This window comes from Haemorhous mexicanus, chromosome Z (genome assembly GCF_027477595.1).
Source record: "Haemorhous mexicanus isolate bHaeMex1 chromosome Z, bHaeMex1.pri, whole genome shotgun sequence".
Lineage (NCBI taxonomy): Eukaryota > Metazoa > Chordata > Aves > Passeriformes > Fringillidae > Haemorhous > Haemorhous mexicanus.
The window spans coordinates 37,910,291-37,933,497 of record NC_082381.1 but is presented as its reverse complement, the minus strand read 5'-3'; the positions used below and the strand labels follow the sequence as shown (position 1 = coordinate 37,933,497).

Below are 23,207 nucleotides of genomic sequence, written 5' to 3'. Positions count from 1 at the left end.
TGCTGCTGGAAGCCGACCGGTCTCTCTACCCCCGGCCTTCGGCAGGGCTTGAGCCCACTGCGCCCGCCGCCAGCGTGGGAGGGCGCGGCGGGGCTACAGGCGGGGGAGCCGCTCCGACCGGCTCCGGGGAACGAGGGAACGAGCGAGGGAGGGAGGGAGCGAGGGAGGAGGCAGGAGGCAGGACAGCTCCCGGCCCCAGCCCGCCCTCCGTCTGCGGCTCCGCCGAGGGGAAGCCGAGCGGCGCCGGCTGTCGGGGTGCTCCGCGCCTCGCTGCCTGGGAAACTTCGGAAGCTTGCCGGAGAGCGTCTGTCCCCCGCCCCGAGGGGCGCTCCGGTGGAGGGAAGTGTCCCCGTGCGCAGCAGCTGGATGGCGCGGACCCTGAGACCCGACGACATCAACCCCCGGACGGGGCTTGTGGTGGCTCTGGTCAGCGTCTTTCTGGTGTTCGGCTTCATGTTCACCGTGTCTGGCATCAAGGGAGAGACCCTGGGAGACATCCCGCTGCTGGCCATCGGGCCGGCCATCTGCCTGCCGGGCATCGCCGCCATTGCCCTCACCAGAAAAACCGACGGCTGCACCAAGTGTCCCGAGAACATGCGTCCGTGCTGTAAGGAACTCAAGGACCGGGATGTCATGGAGCTGCTAAGGACCCCCTCGGACCTGGAGTCTGGCAAGGGAAGTTGTGACGAGCTGGCCAGGAAAGCTTACCGCAAGGACAGGAGAGGGCTGAGGGGAGAGGACACCGTGTTCATCTGCACCACCAGCACCGCCGCCGCTGCCACGGCAGAGGGCAAGAGCCTCGCCAAAAAGGTGGAGCAGGAGGAGATGCTGAAATATCTGGAGAGCTGTTACCCAGAGATGCCAGAGAATGTGTTCGTGGGAGATGGCTCCACATACAGTGCCTTGGAGAAGAAGAGCTCTTCTCCCAGCAGGGACAGCATTCCTTGCCCTGACATTGAAGACAACATTTTTGTGGCTCCTAAAGATAGTATCATTGTCTGCTCTTACAAGGATAACAGCCCTTATGACAGGTACTGTTGTTACATAAACCCCACTGGAGTCAATTCAGACCAGGAGACCATTGTGTGAAAGATGCATACTTTATATATATGTATGTATACAAAAACTGCAACTTCAACTTCTTGATAGGGGATAATATAGCTGACTGCATGGGACAATCCTGATACTATTTCAATTTAAAGTGGTATGTGACTGATACTCAAACCTTTTGTGCCTGAAGTACGCTTTCTGTAAGTAAACAAGCATGTTTAAAGGTTAAAGAATTCAATTTTTCATTTTTGGAAAAAAAGAAATTTAATTTTAATTTTCTTTTCTCCCTTTCCCTCCCTTTTTTTTTTCTGGCTGCCTGTTGTACCCAAGCCTGTAGGCACACTGGCAGGAGGGCAGCAGTGGCTGTCAGCTGAGATCAAGAGCTGAATGAAACTCTGGAGCTGTCTGTAGGAAAGAATGTGGTGCTCTATGGCTGAATAAGTTTTTGAAATACTGTCATTCATTTTGGGAGAGATTGAGAGCTGTCAGCATGAACTCCAATAGCTGCCTGATGTCAGGAAGTGTAGAAATCATTTGTCTCCCTTTGTCCTTGCTGGATTTTTTTTCCCTTTGTGTCAAAGAATAGGTGTCCTGACCCTGTGGGCTCTTCTGGAAGTCTCCTAGGAACCATACGGGCTCAGGAGAGTTTTCAAAGACTAATCCATCATCAACAGCACGAATAGAGATGTATTAGCTTAATTTGCCACTGGTCTGGAGTTCACTGAAATGTTTCTAATACTTTTGGATTTTAGAGGCATACTTGACAAGGGGAATGCAACATTAACAAGACAGAGTTCTTGCAGAGACTAGGAGCAGATGTCAGTGAACTCAGGTCTTTAAAATATATTTCAGTACCTCAAAAATCACTTCAGGAATAGACTTCTGTGAGTTATGTTCTGAGTGGGATCTGACTCTTCTGAAAATGCCATTTTCTTGTGCCTTTTCTAAAATGCCAGATATTTCTGTATGGGGGATGCATGGTGACAGTCCACTCAGGGGTCTCAAAGCCATGCTTTGCTGGGAGAAGGGAACAGAGGATCTGACTGACAGATGGTTTTTTCACAGCTTATGGATACATAGCAAGAAAATGTGAAGTGGGTAATGAAGATGAAACATTCAAATTCAGAGCCTGCAGTTTACATACTGAAATACAAACCTGGTTGTTCCGTCCAACACTAAGTTGCGTGTTCCATGCTGTGCATAAACATCTTACCTGGCCTCTGCAGTGTAGGGAACAGAGATGTGGTGTAACACAATGTGCATGCTAAGCAGCTACTCTAAGTGTTGAGGTCTTAGGATAATGGTTGCTAAAGCATAGAGTAATTTGCTAACATCTCACAAAGCTCCAGTTCCTATAACCAAACTCCCAGAACACCAAACAGCTCCTGTGTGATGAAAGTCTTAATAGCTGCTCCTACTTAAATGGTTTTTGTCAACCATAGGTTGTACCAGAGGAATGTATTGAGTTACCAGAGTAGGAAATAAGAAAAACAGGCTTTCATTTGTAGCAACCTGAGATGTTGTGTAGAAAATTAAAAGGAATTTTGCACTTAAATGAGGCTTTCCATGCCCATGGAATTGTTTGGAAAGTGAATGTAAATTTTATACATATGCTTATGTGTGTATTTGTTTGTTTGTTGAGAAACTTATGTCAAATCGTAACAGACAATGAGTGTCTGAACATGTTTCCAGAAGAAGGAAACAATTTTCTGGCTAGCTTGGTGTCTTTCAGACCAAATAAGATGTTAACCCTTTGGCCAGGCTTTGGTGGGGCATCTGGCTACTACTATGATAAAATCAAAAAACACTAGCTCTTTGAAGTCAGGCAGAAGCTCTGCATAGGTGGTTACAGGCAGCTGTGCTGCTCAGGCATGCAGCAACAGTACTGTGGTAATAAATGAACACCTGCACTTTGTGCAGCCCAGGTTTGATCCAATGAGCATAGGAATTCCACAAAAACAGTCCCTCTCCCTGACACGTTCAACTTCCACATAAAAGCACTCAGTTGTTGTCAGCAGCTTGCCTTCTGCTTAGGCTTAGTCACTACAGGACCTGATTCTGCAATGTGCAAAGCACATCTTTAATGGCACCAGGAAATCTTATTTCATGACCTGTGAAGCCAACAGCTAAAATACTGCTGAAATGAACGTGCTGACAAACAGGGTCTTTTGCTTTCTGCTTTTGAGCAGAGCAGGTGAGGGTTCTCACTGTGTTCCCAGGGGTGTTCAGCCTCCCTGGAGATCAGACCCACCATGAGAAAACAGGCTACTGGGTCCTGCCTGCTGCCTTTGACAGGGTTGTGAGTAATCGCTTGCCTTGCATAAGAGAGCAAGGCACCAGCCCGCTGGGAACCTAGATTTGTACAGTTCTGCAAATATATATATATAGGAAGAAATCAAGTTTTTCCATTTTGTCTAGGATTAAATGTTCTCTGTCAAAAGTTACATGGGCTTTTTCAAGACAAGACAGCAAACTCTAGTGACAAATGGAATAGTAAATATATAACTTGAGATACAGACATGCAGATCTGAGTCATGTGCTTTATTCCATTTGTAGTGTAAAAACGAGAGAATGCTTGTATTCAAGCAAAGTTTAATGGGATTGAAAACTTCTCACAATATAGAAAGAGATAAAAAAAAAGTGTTTAAAGTTTTACGGGCAATGTCACCCCTCCATTCATTCAGCTGATTTCACAATAAAATATAACTTTAAGCAATATTTCTAGGCTAATATACCATAATTCTCTAGATTTTTTTATTGAAAGTGTGAGAATTTGAAATTAGAGAAATGAATTAGTACTGCCTCTGAAATCTTTTATCTTTTTGTTCCCTGTTAGTTTAATGGAGGATGAAATGGAAATTGCTTAATTTGGCCATTAAAATATGAATTTTAACATTTGAAAATGAAAGTGGTTTAGATTTTTTGTTTGTTGAGGGGGGTTAGGTATTAAGGTTTGGTTTTGTTTGGTTTTGTTGTTTTGGGAGGTTTCATGGTTCTATTGGTTTGAGGTATTTTTATAATAAAGTGACCTTTTTATAGTTTTGCCAGTAGAAATCTAATGCATATTTGATCACAGAGATCATGACAGCATTTTCAAATTTTTTTATGCAGATGACATGCCCAGATCAGAGAGCACCTGGGACTTTATTTTCTTTCAGCTCATGTGGACGCTAGAACTTGTGATGCCAGTCCTGATCTTAGAACAAGCAGGAATAATCACTTTGCTTTTCAGAGGCAGCTTCTAGTCTGAATTTGGCTTCAGGATACCACCACAGCTTGGGGTGTGATTCCAAGCTGTGACCAGAGATGAGAGCTTCTTTCTGTTCTTGCTACATTAAAAAACCTTCAGGTCAGAGTCCCACTTCTCTCTTCAGTGCTCTTTTCTAAACAATGCATGAAGTTGTAGGGGAGCTCAGTTTGGGGGATAGATATCTTCGGGGATAAATGTCTTGTGAACCACATGTTGCTTAGTCCTAAAGTGGCAGGGTGTATAAAGCATTTAATGGAAAACAGTAATTTGGACATTTAGAGAAGTTTCCTAAGATATATAAACTTTCTTTTTGGAATAGGATTTATCATAGTGCTACAGTGTAGTTTGTCCTCTTTTAAGAGACAATATGATATGCAGAACAAAAGGCAATTTTGTGTTGCTTTGTTTAAATTCCTATTGTCATAATTAGCATTGTTACAGTCATACAAGCTGATCACTGCAGAGTCTTTACAAGACAATTTGAAATTTCAATCAGTGTGCACTTTGTCCTCCTGAGTGCAAAACAATAGCTGGTCCTTTCAGCCTAGAACTGAATAAGCAAGAGGCGAGTGTCTTCTGAGTATGCGTCCCTCTGGACTTTGTTGTATTCTTGATCTGCATTCTGTAGAAATGTCATACTCTTGCAGAGGCAGTTCCTCCCTCTCTGATCCTAACTCCTGGCTCCAGTAACTATTTATTATCTTGAAATTTACTGGAGTAACAGCTACTCTGACCCCCTCTCACCATATCTGCTGACCAGACTTCGCAGAGTGAGCTCCTGCGTTTGGCCAGGGTGGTAGAATTTGACACTACATCATCCATCCAATCTAAGCTGTTATGTTGAGACATTCAGTTATATTGTCAGTTGTTGCAGCACAAGCCTGGGATTTTGCCCTGGGTCAGAGGCGGGTTACTGTCAGGCCACCAAGCACTGCCAACCTGATTTTCATGTGTGTGTGGGGACTAACCTATTTACTTGCAGAGCACAATCAGCACACAAGACCTTCACTCTCAGCATGTTCCCAGTAAAGTCATGGCATAGGAAACTTTAGAGTCCTGAGAGGTTTCTGTTGATGATTCTAATATAAATTGTATTAAAACTTGTAGAGGAGTTTCCTAATGTATAGGCTAGAGGTGTTGTCTTGGCACATGGCATGGGACATAGCTGCAAACCAGCTCATGCTGAGCCTGTTTCCACTCTGCAGCCAGTCTGAACATACAGTCCCTACAGGAAGAACTGTTGGTGGGTTTGTTACTTCTCTGGTGGTATGGGCTCTTTTATGGCTCTGAACCACAGAGACAGTGGATTGAGAAGTCACTTTTCACGCACCCTGGCAAGCTTTCATAGGTAAGCATTACATTTAATTTAGCAGTCTTATTGATGCTGGAATTCCGGACACTCTATTATCTTTACCAGACATGGAGATTCAGCTTTCATTAGTTTTTAAATCTTTGTGTGTTTTGTGCTCAGAAGAGTTGCATGGATTGGCCTTGTGTCAGATACATGGAATTGTTTATGCTTAATGGTTTTACTTACAGGCTGCACCCTGGATGGGTGTGTGTATATAATGCTGTACATTTCTCTGCAAGGGCAGGAAACAGAATGCACAATCATAACACAATAATAAATTGAGATTTCCTCAGAGGTGTTTTTTCAACACCTTACACAGCTTTTCTGCTTAAGTCTATTGCTGTAATTTTAAATTCCTTCAGTTTAGGAGAAAAAACTTATTCTAAGAACAACTCTGTTGTGGCTTTTTAAGAACACACAGTTCTTCCAACAGAATTAAGATACTCCTTGTCTGTGTTTCAGTATGGCCCCTGTGAATTCCTGGAAATTGAAATCTGAATTTTTCCAGTGTTTTGTATTCAGCATTTCCCCAAATGCTCTGAACCTTTAGTCAATTCTGAAAGATGCATTTCTAGCTCTTTTTTTTTCAACCTAAAGCGTCCTTTTCACTCCTCAGGGAGTGAAAAAGGGTTAAACACTTCGAAAATCTGGCTCTGTACATGTTCTAATGAGAATAGAACAGAAGAGGTCTTCATAAAAACAAAAGAGACCAAAAAGGCATCACACAAAATATTTCATTACTTTGTCAGGATAACTGTGTTGAATTCTGGTCACAAAAACAGTATGTTTAGTGCACTGTTCCATGTGTGTATTGTATCTTTGGTAGCTTACCCAGATGGCTCCTCAAGAAGGGACAGAGAATGTTTTCCTGCCTGAAGGCATGATACAAGAACTACAGGAAAAAAATTACCACATAGTGGGGATCTGATTTTAGATCTCATCAAAACACTTATTTTCACACCACTGTATTTTAGTATGAAATGCAGTAATAATCAGCAATTGTGTAAAGTCATAAACATATGGATGCTCCTATATTAGCTTCATATTTGGCACTCTTGGTAAGAAGAACCTATTTTGTTGCTGTTGAAATCCAAGGCAAATTTTGCAAAGGTGTAACACTAAACATTTCATGTGGATCTTCCAGGTCAAACTTAGTGCTGTATGAAAACTTTTGAATCCAGTCTTTGCAATTTAGTTCCAAAAAGGATCACATACATATGTATTTTAAGACATAGTGCTGAGGGAAGATGGTAGACAAATAAGAAGGTGGGGTGGGTTGTTTCCCTGTGTGAACCAGAAGACTGCGGTTACTATGCTGTGGGACATTAAATAACATGATGTAGACTCATGTGTGTTCTTTGGAAGGTTTCAGTCATTAGGGCTCCCACACAAAGAAACACCCACTCTATCACATTTCAAATTCTGGTTATTTTATATCTCTGTATCTGAACGTGCATTTAAATTTAAAACTAAATTTACCTTAGGAGGAAAGGCAATTTACCCATATTTTATTTGGAGAGAACATTTTATTGCAAAATATTTTATCTTCGAATTCCAATTTAGAATGTATAAAATTGTACAATACAATGTTTTATACTGTAGTAGGGAAGAATTGGGAGCGGAATAAGGAGGACAAAGTGCTCATTATCTGAAAAGCAGATGGTGCTCAGCTGGAGTATAAGTAGAACAATCCTGCATAGCCTTGTCTTTTAAAGGTTTTAAAGGACAGCCCCAGAAAGACACTCTTAAAAAAAACCAAAGATTTCTACTTTTGAGGTCAATTCAGATGGAAGGGCTATTAGTAATTTTTAGGGATCTGAGTAGGTGGGAGAGATGTTCTACAAGCTGGGGAAATCTCATAGTAATCAGACATTGATCTTAAAGAGACACCACATCTTTGTCTGCACAGTCAGGCTCAACACTCATTTTATGCCCCTGCATTGTTTGCAAAGGACCCGTGACTTCACTTCCGTTTTATTTAAACAAATTAATTTATTTCATTTGATTAATTGGCTGCACAAGAAAGCAGATAACTTTTCTGTTTGCAAAAAAAAAACAACAAAAAAAAGAACCTTGGAACTAGGATTCCCCCCCCCCGCCAATAACAAACTAAGTAAAATATGTTTGCTACCTAGGGGATAAAGAATAACTTCTGGTGGCAAAACCCAGTCTTTTCCTATGCCCATGGTTTGAATAAAATCTAGGAAGTTTTACATTTAGAAATACATTAATGAATTTTTGGCTTTACTTGTTGTGATTTTTTTAAAATATTGTGATTATTCAGTCTGTTCCTCAATATTCAAGTTGAAACAATATAGTGAAGGTTTATCAATCTAATAAAAGACTTTCATAAGTCAGTTTCTGTGTTGTGTGATTTTTTTTTTTTTTAATGTTCCTGCCTGCATTCTCACTGCCAGGTAGATGGAGCTGTAATAAACAATAATCAGAATGCACAATCTTTCCAATAAAATCACCACATTGTAAATAGAGTCTTAGTATCCTCTGTATTATCTTGCATGACTGTAGAAAATGAATGGCCACTCTTTGAAGTGATCTATAAAGTACATGTCACCTTCACTTCTTCAGCTCTATTATTGCAATTGCTTTCCCATTTTCTGGCATGGATAAAATCATCAAGAAAAGGAAGAACACATCACATATTTCTAGTATATAGTGCCATTTTAGAAAAGAATGCTTGCTAGATTAGCTGACTAGTTCCAAATCTGGAATGTAAATCTCTGTGGATTTAAAGCATCTCACTTAAAGATGAGCACTGTGCTGGTTATCATACTTCAGTTTTACAGGGTGGTAAATGCTTTCCTGCCTCTCTGCCTCTGAAATATGGCCATTGTCATTGACTACATCTGTCAAAATGACTGAGATTAATCTTAAAATATCTGTCAGTTGACTGAGGACACTTCTGTTTGTGTCTGTAGTGTTCACTACTGTTCTTCTATCTTCCAAAGTCAGTCATATCATCACAGTCATCAGAAAAACTGACATTAATAAGGACTGTTTCTTGAAGTTGCAGAAAAGATATGACAGATTCAACAGTCTGTAGAAAATAATTCTCACTCTGGAGATGCTCTGTTGAAGGAGAGGATCAGGAAGTAACAATAAAACTGAGGTAGGGTGACCCAGGCACTCTTCAGGCTGTACCTCTTTTACAGAAAACCACCAGGCTCTAAGACTCCTGAAGTCAGCAAGAGTCTCTCCTGTCTTCAGCAGAACTTGAATACTACCCAAAGACTTGTCAGTGGTTAAAGCTTTCAATCCAGCAAGCTTGCCATTGGTCACTCATCACTCATTTCTATTTAGAAGATTTTAAACTCATAAGACACTTTTAAAAAATCTTTTAATTCTATAGACTACATTAAAACAAGGCAGAAGAGTTAAAACTGAAATACTATGGACAAAGCATACACTTTCACATCCACATTTGATAAGGATATGAATATTTTTAATAAAATAGTAAACAAATACAAACTCATTAAGATAATATTGTAAAATATTTAATACATCATAAAGCACTGTAATAAAGCAGAGAATTTCACAATTTCTAGATAGCATTTGGATAAAGGAAATGGTTGTATTAGAGAATATCTCTGGGCTACTGATAACTGAAAGGTTTATTCTGCTAAGATTACAAAAACAGTAATTGTACTATACCTTCTAATATGAAATTTAAAAAAAAGAGAAAGGAATTTTTAAGCTTAGAAAAATGTGAAACTAATTAAAAATGTTGATTTAAAAAAATTTGGCTGGACTTTATGTTGGGATCTCATGTGCCAAAGTCAGCTATGTCTATGTCCCTCACTGCGATTCACAGACTTCTGAGACTTACTTTCACTCAGAAGGATATACATCTTTTCTATATAGTTCAAAAAAACTCCCATAATTTGGAAGTATTTAACTTTCTACCTTTGTTAGGCATCCCTGCAAAGTCTCTCATTACCACTGCACTTACTTCTTACAGGAGCCGAAGAAAAACTGCAGTGCGACCCTGCTATCACTATCACACAGCACATACTTGGAATTAAAAGTTGTAGCTATGCTATGTTGCTATGCTAGCTACATAGAGACATGAACAAGTAGTTAGCTGCTTGGTTAAACTCCACAAATTTAAACCAGAAATACTGCAACTACATGCATGTTTTTGTACTTTTTCCTAGGATCAGACAGATTGGAGGGTAAGGGAGCAGAATAAGCAGGATTAAGTGGTGCTATGTTACTCAAAGTCCTTCCTTTCCATCTCCTCCCAATTAGCTTTATCCAGTCTAGTTCACATTATGGTGGAAATGCTTTGAACCCTTGATATGCTTTGTCTCTGTTTCACTTATGCTTTGTCTCTGTTTCACTTCTTTTCGATTTTTTGTTAACCAGTTGAACTGGAACGGGCTAAACTCTTCAAAATAGATTAGCCCTGAAAGGTAAGTCTTTAAAGAAAGCCAACACCAGCAATGCTCACAGAATCATGCTCATCTAGAAATTACTCCACTTGTAGTGATGTAGTTCTCTCTTTACAGGAAATGCTGGCTCAGGAATGACCTTTCCTAAACTGTGTCCTAAATTACACAGTGACTCAGAGGGCTGCCTGATTTCACTGATGGACAGCTATTGAGCAATAGCTTGATATTGCTGGATATCCAGCAATAACTGGATAATCACCGCCACTTTATTCAAAGCAAAAACATCAGCTAACGTAAAGAGCTGTTTTTCAGAGAAATCCCAGAGCAGCCAAAGACAGGAGCAGCTGTAGTTAACTTTACCCTGTTTAGCAACAGCATACAACATCTTGCATTTCTCTACCAAGATTTCCTACAACAAGATGGTAGGTGTCATTAGGAATTGCCTGTATGGAAACACACCAGACTTTCTTCTTAATTCCTCTTTCTATGCCCCAGACAATGGAGATTAAGTGGAAGTAAGAGTACAAATTCTTGTTTCAATTTGTATCCCCTATAATTTCTGTGATTTTTCATCCTTCTCTTTTGATGGATCTTACTTCCTGACACAATACACACCTGATTTTCCCTTTTACAGCACAAAAGCAACCATGCCCACAGGGTTAATGATACCACTAAACAGCAACATTATACTGTCTCCTTTTCTGTGGGAGCACCTCACAGGCTGGAATGTCCTACCAGCTGATTTTGAGGTCATGGTGGTTGCTGGCTGAGCATTACCTATCAAAACCACATCAAGAAGTAACACTGGGAGCTACTTTCTGATTTGGTAGCTGGTGGGCCATTTCTATGTATTATTCCTTAAGATGAGTTTTAGCTTTTTTTGTATTTTCAGTGTCAGCGCTGGGAGAAACACCTGTAAATAAAGCCTGAGCTCATACATTCACAAGGCCAAAGGGCTGTATTATCTCTTTTCTAATTTTCTAATTCAGCATGATGACCTAACAGACTGAAAGCAGAAGGGATGTGGAGTTAATGAGTGACTAGGAAGCAGGACTTCAGAGAGGATCACTGGGAAAGACACCTGGTATCGGACTATATGAAAATCTGTTGGCATCTTGAGGAGTCACAGAAGTGCTGGTGACTGCCTTCTGGGTGACAGAAGCTTTCTTACCTTCAAGCCAGTATGTGACCATGTCTCCTTTCCCCTAAGAAAGAATATTAGTCATGGGGTTATAAACTATCTGCCATTTATGAAATAATTTTCTTACTACAACTCAAAACAAGTCCCAAAAGGAGAAATATGTGCTTGTGAGCCACTTTACATAGAAGAAAAATGAGGCATAAAACCTTTTCTTTAAAGTCAATAGCAGCAGTATCAATTTAAAAAATTCTTTGAAGTCCCATCCAAAACTGGGCCCACACATGTTAATTCTCTTGTGGAATTCACATGATGATTTGTGATGTCTCTGAATGACCTTTTATGATTTCGTGAAGCAGTCGTGACAGTGAATGTGCCATGCAGGACTTCCAAGCTTGACTCCTTTGTCTCTGACTGACCAGGTTTGTCCCATGAACAAGTCCATGGCATTGGTCCTGGTTTAAAATCTGAAAATGCTCCCTTCAGGTACAAAAATTAGTCTAACCAAAGCACTGTGAGATATAGAGGACTAGAAAATATAGGGGACTGCATGGGTTAAAATTCAAGGACTCCAGAGTACTTTCACACTCTCCTCTCTGAAAAGCTGAGTATAAATGTTGCATACACACCTTGACTTGTAAATTCCCACGGCATACTAACACATACTCTCCAATCTGCTCCAACAGCTGGTATGCACTTGAACTGCACTGTATTTTAAGAGCTGGAAAGAAAGATAAATATCATATTAGCAAACAATTTATACATCTAGGACAGATCCATCTCCCAAAGTGTGTCAAAATTTCAAGACTCATTAAAGAACTCTCCCTTGGGCTTTTTTCCCCAAGTCTTTCCTTCCATTCCTTGTTATTTGTTATTCAAAATGTTTGCACACAAGCTCCAGTATCCTGGCCTGTTTGTGAGAGCATCTCAGGATAAATATGGGGCTGTCAACAAACACTACTCTTCACATTCTGCATCTAATAATATTTTTGTACTCTTCAGAGTTGTCTATCTGTGCTACTGATGAGCATCCTTTTCATCTGGTGAAGAAAACCATACAGTTCTACTTCCTGGTCAATAAAGAGGCAGTGCTTTCTTAGCCCCTTTAATTTTCAGCCAAGTCTAAACGCTAGAGAAACAGCCACCGTTGCTCTGACTCCAAACCTGTAATTTAAGACAGTTGGAAGTTATTAACATAACTCCACCAATTTTTTAGCATTGTGATTTTTCCTTAGTTGAAATTTTTATCTTCATATAAACCATGTTAACCTCATTTGTCTTGCCTTTTGCAAATGACGGAAGAAGGACCAAGAAGGACAGATAGAAGAAATTCTACTTTTGCTGGAAAGCAAAATTTTGCTGAAATTTAAAAAAAAATTTAAAAGGTTTTTTTCACCTGTAACATTCTGTGACACAGAGCCACTCATTATTCTTTTTTGTTTAAAAAACATCCTAGGTGATAGTAGGACTGGCTAAGATTGTCTGATTTTTGTGATATTAGAAAATGACAGTTCTATAATGTCCACTTTTGTTTGTTTAAATGTTTTTTAGAGTCTCAGAATACTGCCTGTAGATCAGGACATCTATGTCTCAGATAGATACATATCTCAGAACTGTTCTTTGAAGATACAGTGTAGTTCAGCTTGTCATCTTGCTTGAGAACAAGACACTAGCACTCAAATTCCAGGTGATAGCATTTTTAGTGTGCATTGGTAGTAATTATTCTATTTTAAAGCAATCATCTTAGGGTTAAAACTTGGTAATGTAATTTGAGGTCCTCAGATGTATGTGGTCAGAATAAGAGGGAGAGAAAATAAATGCTTGAAAGATAAATGCTCTGTCTTTATTTGTGATGTCTCTTTATTTGTAAGTCTATAGGGCTGATGCACCATCGGATAAAGAGACTTGCATACAGAACAAAAGATAACCTATGAATGATGGAAGCAGATTTTGAAGGTATTAGTTTTAAAGGAGTTCAGATAAGATGACACAAAGAACATGAAAGGAGTTATCTGGGAGATTGACAAAAAGAAAATGAAGTCATATGTGTTCCATCCAGGTTAGCATTTGCTTTGGAAAAATAAAAATGGTGAGAAGCAATGGATGCTAGTGATTCTCAAATCCTTTCAAATCCATCATTCAGGACTATTCCCCTGCCTTTCTGCCTTGTTTTTAGAGGATGGCGATAGATGTTGAAAGCATCAGTTTTTACCATTAAATTAAACTTGAAGAATCTTGCATGTGCCTAGTTCATTTACAATGCATTACAATGTGAGCCGTAAAACTACTCAACTTTGTTTCATGAATGTCAGGAAACAAGCCATCAAGGTTCTGTGACGTTGAATCACTAAATCAGCCAAAGTATTTCAGAATCTGAGTTTCAAATGTTCATATTAGCTAAAGACAAAGTTTTCTAAGTAAACTTGGAGCTCTGTTATCTCTTAGGAAGAAGCAGTGAGAATACCTCCACAAAATTTCTGTTTAAACTCTATCTAGAGGGCACATACATAATCTTCTGTACTGGTTGAACAAAGACACAACTCCCATGACATCCTACTGTTTCTTGTGTTCTCCATTAGAAAAAGTTATCAGCAGCAAAAGAGGACTAATGAAAATATTCCTACCATAAATCCAGCTGAGTGCCAGGAACACATAGAAACAGTGAACAGAACCACTTGCCTCTTTTTTTTTTTTTGTTTTATTCCAAACTTTTTTTACTGCAGAGAACTTCAAAGCCACAAAAATCCCTTTCCAAGGCTTGAGAAATAAGGGGATCTGATTGCAAAAACAGTTGTAGAGAATATCACTCAAATAATTTGTCCCTAGGCAGACTGGACTGAGAAATCAAGAAAATCTTTACAGGATTCAGAATCATTTGAATAGGTCAGGACTCAAAACTCAGCCTAACATTTTTTAAGAACTAATTCAGAAATTATTAAAACCCCATCTGCAGTTTGTTCCTTATTACCTTCACTGGTAGATTCCATCCTGGAAGCTGTGTTCACAGTATCTCCAAATAAACAGTACCGTGGCATTTTGGTTCCAACAACTCCAGCTACAACTGCCCCTGTTAAGAAATGGAAAGCAAGAAATTTTGTGTTTATAAATCGCATAATCAGTCACACAGTCTTCTGATTTCTTCCTACACTATCTTAAATCTAATTCAAGCAGATAAAGACTGAATATCAGTATTGTCTTTACATGGGTTACAAATCTGTTTTACAGGTGATTTAAAACACAGAAGATATGATTTCTTGGTAAGACAATGTACGCTGATTAGCTGGCAGATGCTGGGCTGCACAGGACATGTCCAGCTCTGGCCATCTATCAAGAAGGAATTGCAATCATACATCAGATTTAATCAGGGAGCTAGGAGTCTGAGAGTGAAGGCTAGATCAGATTGTCAAGAAACAAGTCACTGTTTTGAGAAGAGAACAGCTGATAAGAACAAGTAACAGACACAGAATGGCAGTTCTAACTCACATCAGCAAAGGCATGGGGGCTATGGGATGTTTCCAATGTTGTATTCAAAATTGAGGTACCAATATCCCATGTATCCAGATATAAATTATTCTGTTGGGATGACCTCTATGTTGTGTATCAAAAAATTAACTGTGTATCAAAAAATTAACTTTATTTTTAATGGAGAGGAAATGGCCACTACAGACACATTTGTAAGGCCAGAGAAGACTCTTTTGCAGCTTTCTCAACGTACCTGAATGTATTCCTGCTCTTATCTTTAGAAGGGTATTAGGCTTGTGTGGGATCTTAAAAGTCCTGCAGACATCCAGAAGGTCTAAAGCCATGCTTGCAATCTCACCAGCATGAAGGATCCCATTCTCCTTGGGTACTCCCGACACCACCATATCTTAACACAACAATGCAACTATGTTAATCTTTGGCATTACACGTAGATTTACTAAAGTATGCTGCCTACAGTAAAAAAAATTAAAAAGGAAGAAATCCTATTCCTTCATATCCCAAGGCACAGTAGTGCCTGCTGAGCAAAGAAAACCAGAAACAAATGAATGCTAGGGCAATGGCTCATGTGTGGAATTACCTTAGGTATGAAAAAGGATGCATTTCCTTCTTATTTTGACATGAGATTTACTCCCTCCAATCCTTTCTCTCTTCATCCTCCCCTCCACCAAGAATGGTTAAAGTGGGACAGGCAGTGCAAATGTGGCTGTTCAGTGCCTTCTGTCATTCGGCAATTATAAAAAAAAAGGCAATGACTCCAACTAGCGCTTCCTGCACTATGCTTTAAAAACTGATGATGGGATTTTGGGGTCCTAGAGTGCTGAGCTGGACAACCATGATTGTGAGAATGATAAACTCCCACTAAACCCTGAACTTATGTGGAATTTGCTGCTCTGTAAATCTATGGGACGTGATGGGATTCATCCCATAGTACTCAAAGAACTGGTGAAGTCATTGTAAGATTTCTGAAAATGCTTTTTGAATGATCATGGAAATCTGGAGTGGTCCCATTCTACAGGAAGCTGGCAAATCTGTCAGCTTTCAAGAATGGCAGAATTTCTTCTGCCAATTCTTTCAAGAATGGCAAGAGGGATGACCCTAAATACTACAGGCCTGCCACTTTCACTTCAGTGCCCAGCAGAATTTTGGAGAACATTTTTCTAGGAGGTACAGAAAAATACCTGAAGGACAACACAGTCATTGGTCACAGCCAGCATGGCTTCATGAGCAGAAAGCCCTGATTGTCATATCTGATTTTCTTTTATGACAGGATAACCCACCCAAGTGATCAAGGGAAGCCAGTTGATGTTATCTTTTTGGATTTCAGTGAAGCTTTTTGTATGGCTTCTCCCAGGATCCTACAGCTTCTGCCAGAATCAAACTGTCTGGCACACAGCTGGATAAACACATTATGTGATGGGTGATCAACCGGATCACGGGTCAGGCACGAAAGGTTACAGTGAATGGGGGGACACCAGACTGGTCACCTGTCTCTGGGGGCTTCCACAGGGCTCCATGCTCAGCCCTGTGCTCTTCAACAGCTTCATAAATGCCTCAGACACAGGACTGGAAGGGTTAATAAGTCTGCTGATACTATTAAATTGCCTCACTAGCAGAAAGGCCCTGCTAAGAGACCCTGAGAAATCAGAGGACTGGGCAATCACCAACTTCACGTTTAAGAAGGAAAAGTATTAGATTCTGCTCCTGGGATGGGAGCATGGATGTTCAGACAGATTAGGAAAGGAGAGGCTGGAAAGCAGAAATGAGTGCAGGAAAGTGACCTGGGTGTCCTGGTTGAAGTTGAACATGAATCAGCAGTGCTCTGGGGGGCATCAGGCACAGCATCACAGCCGGGCAAGGGAGAGCATTGTCCCGCTCTGCTCTGCACTGGGGCAGCCTCACCTCGAGTGCTGGGTGCAGTTCTGGGTGCCACAACACAAAAAAGACATTGAGCTGTGAGAGAGTGTCCAAAGGAGGCCACGAGGAAGGTGAAGGGCCTTGAGGGGAAGCTGTGTGAGGAGTGGCTGAGGTCACTTGGTCTGTTCAGCCTGGAGGAGACTGAGGGGAGACCTCACTGCAGGTACAACTTCTTGTGAGGGGAAGAGGAGGGGCAGACACTGATCTCTTCTCTGTGTTGACCAGTGACAGGACCCAAGGGAATGGCCTGAAGTTGTGTCAGGGTTGTGTTTAGGCTGGATATCACGGAAAGGCTCTTCACCCAGAAGGTGGTTGGGCACTGGAAGAGGCTCCCCAGCAAACTGGTCACAGCACCAAGTCTGACACAGCTCAAGAAGCATTTGGACAACATTCTCAGGCACATGGTATGACTCTTAAGGATGGTCCTGTGCAGGGCCAGGAGTTGGACCCTATGCTCTTTGTGGATCCCTTCCAATCAGGATATTCTATGATTCTTTGATTCTGTTACTGTATAGGGCAAGAAACTGGTCTTTTAGGGATCTATGGGGTGCATTTATTCAGAAATTTTGTGCTCAAGAATGTGCTCAACGGTTCCATGGAGAGAAAAGAGTGGACTTTTTTGTTCTCCATCTCTTATAAGAATTCTGTCTGTCTCGTTCAAAAGCCCTGTTAAATTTTCCTTAGGTTTTACAGAACTCAATTTTAATCATAGTCTATCTGCAGTAGATTGCCATGGTAGCAAATATAAAGCCATTTTCCTACAAAAGAAAAGATGCAAAAGAGAAGAGGCAGTCAAGCCCCTACAATGTAGTAGGAGAAAGAAGATTGTTACGGTCTTTGCAAAAAGGACAGATAATAAAGCTTAGAGTATGGTATGTATGATCCCATGTAGAAGATAATATTTTTAGTTGTGTTCCCATGACACAGAAGTTGCCATCTGGGATTAATCTGCTGTCAAGACTTAAAGTCAGACCTCACTAGTAATAGGAACCAAATAAACAGCAGCAGTATTTTACTCCATTAATTTATCCCATTCACAACACTTTTTAACCACACAAATGATTAAATGTATGCAGGAAAATGTTCCTAAAGTTTGCTAGGGCTCTGCTAGAACTCATCTCCTAATTGTTTTATTTGGTCTTCCCAGTGGTAAGAAGCTTTCCAAATCTCCTTCAACTGTTCTTCCTTGTCATCAGAGGGTCTCTATCCTGATGCCCCAGGCCCCTTCATCATCCGCAGCACAAGGAACTTACAGGCATCTCCTATGGTCTCCACTTTATAGACATCATAGTTATCTATGATTTCATCAAAAGTGGTATAAAGCTTGTTCAAGAGATCTACCACTTGGTATGGTGTGCTGCTGCTGGACAGCTCAGTGAAGCCAACAATGTCACTGTTAAAACACAACAGAAAGAGCATAATCATCCACTGCCCTAATGGTTGCTGATTAGTAATCTTAAATACACAGTAAAAATTTCTCAATGCAATTACATCAAGCTTCTCTTTTCAATAATTCTCGCGCTAAGATTCTTATTGGATCGTTTTGTCTTCATTTATTTGTATTTAGAAAAGACTCCTGCCATTTAAAAAGACAGACTGATCTAAGTCTTTTTGCTTAGCAGTGCAGCAAAGCATTTTTACAGGTAGACATTAATCTGTAACAGACTAAGCAGTCTTCCATTTTGTGTTATGTATAAATAGAAAAAAAAGGGAACTTGATATCTGTTCTTTTATGACAAGTGAAGGCATGAAATTTGTATGTTGTTTCCTGCATGCATAAAAAATTAGAACTGTAAATCCAAGTGGACTCTAAGGATAGAAAATTTTCTTTACATAGGCTAAATGGTGGATTCTTTACTTAGACCTATTTTATGAAACATAGATTATGCATGTGTAACACATGTAAAGTGATGTGCTGCTGTTTGTTACAGCTTCAGAGTAATGCAATTTTTTACTTAAGTAATTCTAATGAAAAATAGGGAGAGAGTGTGAGAATTTTGAAAGACAATTTTGTAGAACCACCTATTACAATAGGTGGCAGTTTAGACAGAAATTCTGTACTCAGGAGTTTCACCTCCACTAGAAGACTAGGAGTTTCTTCTGTAGGAGACAGTTCTAGTCCTATCTCTTATTTTTTATTTACCTGAAGAAGATGGTGGCACTTGAGTAACTTTGAGCTTGTGCCTGTTTTCCCTGCCTGAGATCATCTGCTACTTGTTTTGGCAACATACCTGTTGTAGAAAGTAAAGCATTGTAATCTTTTTACATGGATAAAAGAACATAATAAACACAACATGCTGGTTTAAATGCACAAAAAATGTTCATAAATGCAAAGTATTATGAAGGTGAAAACAAACTTTGGCATCAAAATCTGCTCTTCTGTAATGTGAGAATTCACAATAAATGTCACTGATAACACATCCAGATTCTTCACATGGCCCATAACTTTTAGGCCAAACAAACCAGTATCTATACATTATAAGAAAGAGTAAGGTTAGATTCTAATGGTGTGATCTGGGATTTTACTAGTTCTCTCTTTGTGAACTCTTAACTCTTTCCTAATGCTTTCTACCTGTGTTAGGTTTGTTTACTATCTCTTCCCTGTTTTGTTTTTTTAATTGTATTTGTTCCCTCTATCTTGAACTTTCACATCCCTTTGTTTTTTGCTTTCTTACATGCTATTCCCATCTCTTTATGCCCTTTTTTCTCACAGAGTTCTGGAACATCCACTGCCATCAAAAGGAACCAACTACTTTTCCACAACATTTATAACTGTGTAAAAGCCTGCCACACCAATGCAAAGTCAGAGCAATATGGATTTTGGGCCATAGCTCTCAGATGAGTGTACTGACTTCTAGGGGGGAAATACAGAGAGTAGCTAAATATCTTTCCAGCTTTGCAAGAAACAAGTATATTAATTCGTTGCTAGCTAAATATTACCTATTAAATAATCATCTATTAAAGGGTTCTTGTTTGTAGTTAGAAAGCTGAAATAAAATGATTATTGAGAAGAATATTCAGTATTTTTTTCTTTATAACTTACTATACAACAGACGATCAGTCTTCTGTTTTTCATGCATTAAATCCTGGGTTCTCTCAGAAACCAATATCTCCAGATGTTTGTTATATTTCTCCATCTAAATAACAGAGAAATTTGTAAAATTTTTCAGAAATTCATCTTTTTACTGAAACACATGCCTAGCTGGATAGGATTTAAGTATTTGAATGATTCTGCTTTGAAAACATTCAGAGATAAAAAAGGACACAGGCCTAAGATACCTAACACTTTTTTACAAAATACAAAGATCTGGTTTCTCCTCAAGTAAATTTATGAATTTAGACTTGAGGTTGTTGCTTACACACAAGACAGCAGAAGGCAATTTCAGGCTTTTCAAATTTCATGCAAACTTGAGGGGCCAAATCCAATGCAGAGAGCAACCTACAGACAAAATCTTAACAAAACAAAAGGTAACTATGTCCTAAACTTTTATCAAAAACTCACAATACTTTCATAAACTAGCTTGCTATGCTAGTCTGTGCTTTGCTTTTTGCATCCCTCCTCTGTGTGAGGCAATAGTCTGGAGGCAGGGATCTTTCTCTGCTGATGGGCTTGAGATACTCTGCTCAAAATGATTTACAAACATGCTATTTGTAGCATGCAGGGATTCTATATCTCTGCTACTGTTAGAGCACTGGGCCACAGGAAAGGGGGACTATAGTTTGCAAACAACATTTGACAGACAAAAAAATGTTCAGCCCCGAAGAAGCTGAGAAAGTTAAAAAACTGATTGAGAAGAAAAGCTGGGTTCCAAGCAGAACTGCAGCTACAGTCACCCCAACAGAACTGAACAAATAACTGTGAATATTTTTTCCAAACAAGGGGTATAAGATTTAAAAAAAACCAAAAACCTGAAGGACTGAGGTTAAAATTATTGAAAATTAGCAGATTGGATTAGATTTAAAAGCTAAATTTACCAGAGTCATCATCATGTCAACAGGGCTAACAGGATTCATCTTGTACAACATTTTCTTGACTTGTTCAAATGTAGGCCTTTGGGATGGATTATTTTTTCTGCACCTTTCAATTAACTGTAGAAGGGAAAGAGAGTGAGAAAAGCAAACAGCTTTTTATTATTCCAAGCACACGCAGTATTTTAAGTTAATACTTCTGTTTTCTTGGTGCCAGCTACCTATGTGAAGGTCTATCTGCAGTTGGTGAAGTGTCAGAGCCATACTGAAGCCTCCAGAGTTCTGCAGGCTTTTGCTGAATGAAGGATATTAGTTCATGAAAATGCTGGTATGGGAAATCATGAGTGAGATATACATGTTCCTTCTGCTGAACACTGCTTAAGCTCTTGTCTTGTGCTGTAAGAGAGTTATGCTGTTGGAGTCACATACTGTTTTCAGAGGACTTGTCTGTACACAAATTTCACGAAAGATTAAGAGCTGAAGTACCCCTTAAGAATGTTAACTTATGATTAAAAAACAGTGCTGCAAAGGAGAAGTTTTTTTTACATTTATGTTGTTACAAACCAGCAAAGGTGAATAATATTGCACTTAAACTGAAATGAGGATGACCCCATCTTATTCTGATTTAATTAAACTGGGGGGGGGGGGGGGGGGGGCAGTGTACTTTATTGAGGCTACTGAAGAGAAAGGCTTGTTGCATAAGAAACAAACCAAACTCATAATTTGCTTGAGACAGACTTCATTATGTGAAAGCCCTCTGTCAATAAGCTAGATATTACTAACATAAAATATGTATGGAATTCAACACTTTATAATAAAACGAAATTGCACAAAAATCAATGATTGAATATTAAAAACATAATCTATTACACTGGAAACTGGAGAGGACAACTGAATTTTTCATTGTCACAATAACAGGTTATTTATTAAGGGTACTTGATGTTATCACTTTGCCTTGTTTGAGATGCACTTCTTGATTTCTGGGTTATTTATATTTATCAAAGGTAATGTTGCCATAAAACTTCTATGATATGTTGTAAATTCAATAAATTATTTTTGTCCACAATATTGTACTTTACTCACAATTTTTACTTTACTTACATTATTTTATTTTACTCACCTCTACATAATCTGCAGGACATGGGCAAGAATTCTCAGCCTTTCCTGAAATGCATTCTGCCAAAGGTGGGCACCAAGAATATTCAGCTGAATGCACATCATCTTTCTAGAGAAAAGGGGATTAAACAACGTTGAAACAAGTGTTATGGTTCTCATGACAGACACTGAAAATATATTACTATTATCATAATCACTTTTATAACATCTTCCCTATCACTTCTGAGTCAGTTTTTTTACATAAGTGCACAACGGAAAAGAAAGGATTAAAAAAATATATAACCCAGTCTAAAATGGGTCACCTTTTATGAAAGCTTCTTCATGGCTTTAATCTTAATGTTTATATGACATAAACAACTTTTGAAACAAATGAATACCTGGCAAGATATTGGGAAACATTTAGGAGACCACAAGGACTACATTAGTCTATTATCACAAACTGTGAGGACTGGATAAATAGTAGTTTTAAGTCTTTATTATTACAATATTATTATTATTTCAGAGAGAACATGGTTACATATTCAGACTATCTGTTTCCAATTTCAAGGTGCATTCTTTTTGTGTTTGCCATTTAGCAGTGATCAAAAAACATATGCAAAACAAATATTTTACTCATGGAGAGCAGCTAATTTGCTTTTCTAGATTATTCTTTTTACTGCAAGATTCCACTTAAAGGGCCTGTAAAAGACATGAAAATATGAAGTAGGAGAAAAAGAAAGATATTAATACATACATTCTCTCTGCATCCACCTAGCCATTAAGCCTCACAAAACTAATTGAAAGGCAGTTTGGAGCTACATTATTTTTATCATATATTCTTCTTCAAAAAGCTCTGAAATGGAAAACTGGTAGATCTATGAGGAAACCCTAATTGCATGTTCCATGGGAACTGAACTGGTATCCACAAAATCGTGAGGAAAATGCATGCACATAAGGTAACTCAAAGGTGCAGTAAATCAAAGTTTGATTTATCTTCTGCAGAAACAGAATCAAAGTTGTCATGCAAATTCTACAAATTCTTTTTTCTAAGATAGTTTATCTTAACTTACTGCCAGAGGGTCACTTCTTGTGGCAATTTCTAGTAAAATGATGGCATAACTGCAAAATAAAAATGAAGAAAAATCTTAATGCAATAACAGGTAATTGAGTCAATGATTTCTTCTTTTCATGATTTCTTACTCTTCCCCATTCTATGGCTGAAATCCCAGTATCTCAAAAGGTAGGATGGCAATGGTGCTGTTACTTGTTATTGCTTTGTGTTTTCAGGGATTTGTTACTGAATGTTTCATAGCATTTGCCTCTCACAGTCATAGGCCTCAGAGATGTTTGTGTTTGATGGACAGCAAAGCAATTTTCTCTGTAAGTATTAATGGAATCCAGAGGTGATATGTCCAGGTTTATGCACATGATTCCTACCAGTTAAACACAAGGGTCTGATTTTTGCTCCAATCAGGAGTCCAGCAGATTCAACAGAATCACCAGTGGGGGGAGTGGTTTTTCAGCCACCAAAAAGACTGCTGTTCTAGA

General features: G+C 39.2%; 2 protein-coding genes across 2 annotated transcripts in view; one reads left to right on the top strand and one right to left on the bottom strand.

Moving 5' to 3' along the window:
• The first annotated feature begins 314 nt into the window (after positions 1-314).
• On the top strand, positions 315-1,240 carry TMEM215 (transmembrane protein 215). Its single transcript, XM_059836705.1, has one exon. It carries the CDS (start codon positions 367-369, stop codon positions 1,087-1,089), a length of 723 nt encoding a protein of 240 aa, XP_059692688.1. The 5' UTR covers positions 315-366; the 3' UTR covers positions 1,090-1,240.
• Positions 1,241-11,115: 9,875 nt separating this feature from the next.
• The window catches only part of LOC132322483 (atrial natriuretic peptide receptor 2-like), a 35,936-nt gene continuing 23,844 nt past the window's right edge, over positions 11,116-23,207 (bottom strand). Inside the window, exons 14-23 of the mRNA XM_059836971.1 lie at positions 22,733-22,778; positions 21,685-21,789; positions 20,571-20,684; positions 19,639-19,732; positions 18,739-18,826; positions 17,849-17,988; positions 14,914-15,066; positions 14,167-14,265; positions 11,828-11,919; positions 11,116-11,265 (exon numbers count right to left, since the gene is read on the bottom strand). Coding sequence (XP_059692954.1) covers positions 11,116-11,265; positions 11,828-11,919; positions 14,167-14,265; positions 14,914-15,066; positions 17,849-17,988; positions 18,739-18,826; positions 19,639-19,732; positions 20,571-20,684; positions 21,685-21,789; positions 22,733-22,778 — 1,081 coding nt within the window. The remainder of the gene's footprint in view (positions 11,266-11,827; positions 11,920-14,166; positions 14,266-14,913; positions 15,067-17,848; positions 17,989-18,738; positions 18,827-19,638; positions 19,733-20,570; positions 20,685-21,684; positions 21,790-22,732; positions 22,779-23,207) is intronic.

Excerpts from the sequence above, each read along its gene's own strand:
- TMEM215 (XM_059836705.1), top strand. The coding sequence starts at position 367 with ATGGCGCGGACCCTGAGACCCGACGACATCAACCCCCGGACGGGGCTT.